At 43.4% G+C, this 6,410-nt stretch overlaps 1 protein-coding gene across 1 annotated transcript; it reads left to right on the top strand.

The window, feature by feature from the left end:
• Positions 1-1,036: 1,036 nt before the first annotated feature.
• cdca7b (cell division cycle associated 7b) lies at positions 1,037-5,856 on the top strand. The gene is made up of 10 exons (XM_076755167.1): positions 1,037-1,162; positions 2,470-2,613; positions 2,696-2,796; positions 3,243-3,516; positions 3,647-3,709; positions 3,932-4,114; positions 4,268-4,423; positions 4,537-4,686; positions 4,796-4,932; positions 5,374-5,856. The coding sequence occupies exons 1-10, from the start codon at positions 1,145-1,147 to the stop codon at positions 5,393-5,395; spliced, it is 1,248 nt and encodes a 415-aa protein (XP_076611282.1). The 5' UTR covers positions 1,037-1,144; the 3' UTR covers positions 5,396-5,856.
• Positions 5,857-6,410: the final 554 nt, after the last annotated feature.

Raw genomic sequence — 6,410 nt, 5'->3', positions numbered from 1 at the left:
GTCAGTAACACTGGGGGCCTGCAGGGGACAGTACTATCTCCCTTCCTCTTCACCATCCACACCACAGACTGCAGCCAGCCTGCCATCTTCAGAAATTCTCTGATGACTCTGCTATAGTTCGATGATTGAATAGGGGTGAGGAGGCTTTGTCACATGGTGTGACCAGAACCACCTGCAGCTCAAAACGGCTGAAATGAAGGAGCTGGTTGTGGACCTGAACAGGGCCAAGGCACTGGTGACCCCCATTCCCATCCAGACTGCTGAGGTCCTTCAACATCTGCCAAACAATGCTGAGGATGTTTTATGAGTCTGCAGTGGTCAGTGCTCTCCTGTCCGTCAATGTGTGCCAGGGCAGCAGGTTGACGGTTGCAGACGCCAACAGACCCAGCAAACTGATTCACAAGGCCAGTGACGCTGTGGGGGTGGACCTGGACTCTCTGGAGGCAGTGACAGAGCGGAGGATGCTGTCCAAGTTAAGTGTCATTCTGGACAATGTTTCCTACCCACTCCACAACTTGCTGGACAAGCAGAGTTCATTCAGTGTGAGACTCATCTATAACTGACTATATATTGGTATAAACTATAAATAAATGTATTCAAGTAAAAAGAAAATGTACTTCAAAATTGTACTTCAGTTCTGTATTCTAATGAATATATATCTTGTCACATTCTATTACTGCTGAAAGTCTGTTTGAAGTCTTAATGATGTACAAATATCTGCTTACACAGGCACCAAACACCTAAGGCAAAAATCACTGTCATATTGAAGGGGCAGGTTCTCCGGGATTACCACGCCCATATGCCGTTTTCGCGCCAGAGCACGGACTGCACCATTGTATATGCGGGGGGCACTCAGATGAGAGACTACATTTTACTATGGAGAACAACACCTTTATCAAAACACGCTAGTTTTTAGTGGTTTATAGTCATTTATATCGTTTATAGTCTTTAGTGGAATCTCAAAATTACATGCATTGCACTTAACTACAAATTCTGGTTAAGCTAAACAACAAATAAACCCCTACTTTTACAATCACCGGACTTCTCCACTGGTTAATTTTTAAATACACCTCTGCTCATTGGTTTTCATGTTCGAAAACCAAACTTTGTGCTGGACAGACATTTGCGGCAAACCAGAGGTAAAATGACTCTCACTTCAAAGGTAAGTAGCAGACCACAGCATGTGAATGTACCTGTTTTTCCCACGTTGCTTTTTGTAGTGTAAAGTCACAAAGAGGCAAAATGAACACCATTGTTCACGGCTAGCGTTGTAGGCTTGGCCTGAATCTACTCTTCTGTAAAGATGCTTTCATAGGTTTCTCCTCCGAATAAGGTGGCAGTTTTTAGTTAATTCAGATCTGTAGCTCATGTATGTATTAAACACTATTTGCAACATTTGTCTTCCGTCTGTGTTTTGACCCGGACAGCCAGCTACCTTACACGTGATCGTCAACATTTTGGCTAAATGCCTGAACAGTAACAGTTAAGCTAATGCTCAAAGTAAAGGAATGTTTTGTGATGGTATATGAGCCCAGTCTGTGTCGCCTTCCTCCTGAAAGGTCAGAGGTCAACACCCCTTTGGCTGGAGGGGATGGTTCTGCAGATATTAACAAGTGGGACCAAGGACATAGTCTGAACTGCGTGGATCAAACACTGCTTAACTCCCAGTTACAGGCCCTAAAAGTTCGATCGTGTCCTTAGATAAAGGCTTGTACGCTGTTAAATAAGTGTGCAGAACCCCTAACCCCAAATGTTGTGTTTTGATCCCCTTTAACAGCTTACAGAAACACACACTGTAGTTGTATCCGCTCGAAACATCATGACTTGACCTCATTTTAATAATGATTAAAAATCAATTCAAAATCATCTTTATAAGCTATATCTATATCATCTATAACTATGATGGTGTGTACAGTTCTTTCTATAAAGCAAAACCCCTCCCAAATCCCAAGTGCGTATGTTCATGTAATGTCATTCCTGCATTTCCTCATCTTCATCAAAACATTGTGTGTGTATTTGTGGTCACGCAAACATCTTGACTTCATTTCCTTCCTCATCAAACATTTGCATATCCGTGTTTACAACCGTATTTGCTACCTTGCGGTCTTCTTCTTCTTCTTCTTCTTCTTCTTCTTCTTCTTCTTCTTCTTCTTCTTCCCGGTCTTTGTTGGCACATGGCAGCGTATCATGCTACCGCCAGCTGTCCGTCAATGGGACAGTGTCACACCGTTGGTTGGACTGTGTATCGTGCACAAGATGAACAAAACAGGGACCTACTTTTTATTTTGAAAGCGGCCCTTGAATGACCTGTCTGTGGCGCCTTCACAGCTGTAACTTCACTGCCATGAAGTGCGTCATTGTCACAGTCATTAATATTGTATAATGTAGTGATAACAGAGCTACAGGTGGAACGTGTCACTTGTTCCACCAAAGCTAGTTTAACGTGATGCTCGATATATCTGCCGACAGGCCCCGTGCTTCAAATCCAAGTTCATCACTGCGGAGCTGGCTCATCTGTTCAGCCAGTCTGACAGTGAGGAGGAGTTTGAAGGTTTCAGCGAGAATGAGGAGGAAGAGGACAGAGGAAATTTTAACAAACGGCGAAAGAGCAAGGTATGAAGTGTTTGTTGTTTTCTGTATTATTTGCTGAAAATGTTTGTGATACCACGGTCATAACACCATCTTTTCTCTCCAGATGGAGGAATCAGAGGTGGACAGTGACGTGGACACTGGCTTCTACTCTGATGGTGAGGAGGACCCCCCATCAAAGAGGAGGAGTCTTTTAGTAGCCCTGAGGTAGGTGTGCGTGCGTGTCAGTTAGTAAATAAACAAAATAAAGGTTGTTAAATGTAATAGTTTTTTTTTTTCTGATCAGCTGTATTTCATTATGTTGGAACGTCCAGATCCACGTGTAGATGTCTGCTCTGTTTGGTGCAGTACAAATGCATTATGTGCAGCACTTTTCATTTATGTCAAAATATCCCTCACTGCTGCTGGCATGAATAAAGATTCTGATGTTTTTAATTGAGGGCGAACTGTGACACATTTGATACGCTGAATCCTGATCAGACAGAAATATAAGGGGACTAATATTTGTAATTCGGTCAAAGAAAGTTAATTATCCATAGATTCATCTTATTGCTTTTTCCACTATTTTCCACTATATTTGATGCCTGTTTCATAACAATGGTGTTGATTGTCCAGTGATTGAACAGTGACCTTATTTTAATCTTGCTCCTCAGGTTTCCAGTCAAAAGACTGTCTACCCCCAAACAGGAACCGCAAGAGAAAAATATCCAAAAGCCAGTCAAGGTAACTCCACTTTCACGGAGAGCCAGTGGAAGACAGAGGATGAAGCAGCAGCAGCAGCAGCAGCTGCAACAGGATGAGGAAGAAGAAGAGGATGAGGAGGAGGAGGAGGAGGGGGAGGGGGAGGAGGAAGACAAAGACAAAGAGGAGGTCTTGTCTCAGAGTCTAAGGAAACGAGACAACAACATCAAGGAAAACAAAGCCATGGTAATGAACCTTTCCAACCTTTTGAGTTTTCCTCATGTTCTGACAAACTGTGTGATCTGTTTACTATAGTAACATCAGTCCATCCTTTGTCACATGTCCTTTGACTCTGGTCATCTCTGTGTACTTTCAGCTGGCTAAGCTGTTCGCTGATCTGAGCACCATGGCTGACCTGACTCTGCCCACCACCCCTCAGGTAAGATTGTGCGCCAGCACCAGTTTGTCGCAATCATAAACAAAAACAAATGAATAAATTTAGCTCAGATAACCTTTTTTGAGTAATAGTGATGCATAGTACAAACTTCAAGTGTGCTTATCTAATCAAATAGCTTTAAGGCAAGATATTTTTATAACAAGCGTAACATGTGGTTTTTACACCAACTGATTTCCAAATACCGTCTTTGTCTTATTTCTGCAGAAGAAGAAGCGGACGCCAGAAAAGGCAACGTCACGGAAACGCAAGTTTGAACCAGAGGTGGGGTCAGAAAGGAGGAACCCGTCCCGTAAGGCTCGTCCTCCTGAGAAATTTGCTGTGGAGGAAAAGAGCGAGCCAGTTATCCACCGAGGTCCCAGGACAGTAGACCTCAGGAGACTGGTGCAGGTACAGTGTGCAACACACACTGTACACTGACTCCTACACAGCTCTCATGTATATGTATAGAAAACTTTGCATCAAAACCTTATTGGCAGCACAGCAGTGACGTGTTTGTGCAGCCTCAGTTTGACCTGCAATCTGTCGGTTGTGATCGGGCAGGTGGATGAGGAACATGTCGGCGAGGGAGGGAAAAAGAGGAAGAGCTACAGTTCCAGAAGGAGCCAGTATGACGTCAGGTCGGTCGACGAGATCACCAAAGAAGACCTGGACAACATAGCGTACCGCAGCAAAGACAAGATCTGGGACAAAGAGAATGTGAGTGGCATCAAGCCTTTCCCCGTTTAGTGCTGTCGGTGCTTCACGGTACCATCAGGTCTCCTGAGTTAGTGCGGCTTTTCACCGTGTTTGTGTGTGTGTTTCTCTTCCAGGGCAGCTCGTGTCACCAGTGCAGACAGAAGACTCTGGACACCAAGACGGTGTGTCGCAGTGGCTTCTGTGTGGGGGCCAAAGGCCAATTCTGTGGGCCGTGCCTGAAGAACCGCTACGGAGAGGATGTACGCGCTGTGCTGCTGGACCCGGTCAGTGCTGATACACGTTAAACATTTCATTTTCAGTTTCTCGCACTTTGTATCACTTAGTAACAGCACGGTTGGCCACTCACACTAAATTTGGACCTTTTCTTTGCAGACTTGGTCTTGTCCCATCTGCCGTGGGATGTGTAACTGCAGTCTGTGTCGTAAGAAGGAGGGCCGCTGTGCTACTGGCATCCTGGTGGGATTGGCCCGTTACAACGGCCACGACAATGTCCACCAGTATCTGGAGAGGTACGTCACCTCATTGTCACTGTACAGAACATACGCACAGTGTCAGTGTGACATCACTTTAGGACTGACCGTGGAAAAATAATTGATAGAATTAAGCCACTTCTACTGTTTACATCTTTGTCAAGGGAAATTATTAGTCATTTAAACTGTCAGTCAGTGGACAGAGAATTAATAATCATTATAAACAACGAGAATTGGAAGTTTTTCTCTTTTTCTCATTTCTCAAGTTGGACAAACTAACAATTTTTAGATGTTACTTTGAGCTCTGGGAAATTACAATGTGTATTTTTCACGACATGACATTTTAGACTGAAGTGTTTATTGATGAGATGGAAGAATTCCTGATGGCTCACGAATGACAGGCAGTCATCGCAGCTTGACTGAGATCTACTGTGTGTTGCCAGCAGATGGCGCTCATGTCTTGTTTTCTCTCCATCACAGTATTCAGAAGGAGCTGAAGTAAAGTCCAGAGAGGAGAAGCTGCACATACAGCTGGGACCTGGAGCAGGCCCTCGTGCTGCACAGTACAGTAGAACTCATTTTAATGATCGTTTTTAGGTTCAGACCAAACTTTTACTTAACTATAGAAACTAAAGAGAAAAGATGGTCTTTAATGTCACCTTAACATAAGGCACATACACTGTTAATATGTTTTATATATCCTGATTTAAGGCTGCATAAGATGCAGAGATGATTTAATTGTGTCAAAGTCAGTACTCAGTTTTGAGTTGTATATTTTCCATTAGAATATTTCTCCTCTTGATGTTCACTAGGGCAAATCTGACAAATACTTTGTGTGCTACGGATGCAAAAGGATCCTTTTAAACCAACTGCTTGTCTAAAAACTTTGCAGCATTCTTGTCAGTCCACTGTAAATTTTAATAAAGAATGGCATTATCTCAACGATTTGCCATGTTTTTTCAGATACATTTATGCAGTCTTTTATCTGTTTGCTGCTTGTATCAGCTCTCACAAATGTCAACAGTACACCACAGAGACTTCTAAGGAGGAAAATCAAGCCCAACATTATTGTGCACACATTTTTTTTATGATGCACCAAAGTTGTGAAACGTTGCTGAAGGAGAAGCTGGGTAGGATAAGGAAAGTGTGTGCATGTGTGTGTGGATCTGTGTGTATGTATTACTCATGTTGTTGGGATGTACATTTTCACAGTCACTTTGTGGGGACTCTTCTTCCTTATGGAGACAAAATGAAAGTCTCCATAATGTATATCCTTAAATTTTGTGTGTGTGTGTGTGTGTGTGTGTGTGTGTGAGATAGAGATCAGATACAGATGAAGCCTTTGCTCCTGGGGTGAGCGGACAGCCAGTCAGCTGATCTCATGTCATGACCAGGTAGCTGCAGGGCAGGGGTCGGCCGTAGGTCACTGGGTCTTCATGAAGACATCATGCAGTGAGAGTCAGGAAAGAAAGGTGTAGTCTTCCATGTCTGTAGTTTTTTTTCTTTACATTTTGGAT

Source organism: Chaetodon auriga, chromosome 17 (assembly GCF_051107435.1).
Source record: "Chaetodon auriga isolate fChaAug3 chromosome 17, fChaAug3.hap1, whole genome shotgun sequence".
Taxonomy (NCBI): Eukaryota; Metazoa; Chordata; class Actinopteri; order Chaetodontiformes; family Chaetodontidae; genus Chaetodon; species Chaetodon auriga.
Note: the sequence above shows the minus strand (reverse complement) of the source record. Positions and strands in the feature narration are given on the sequence as shown.

What these genes read in the sequence shown, in the direction of transcription:
- cdca7b (XM_076755167.1), top strand. An exon ending in AGTCTTTTAGTAGCCCTGAG is followed by an intron (nt 2,797 to 3,242) that starts GTAGGTGTGCGT and finishes CTTGCTCCTCAG; the next exon opens with GTTTCCAGTCAAAAGACTGT. An exon ending in GCGCTGTGCTGCTGGACCCG is followed by an intron (nt 4,687 to 4,795) that starts GTCAGTGCTGAT and finishes TTTTCTTTGCAG; the next exon opens with ACTTGGTCTTGTCCCATCTG.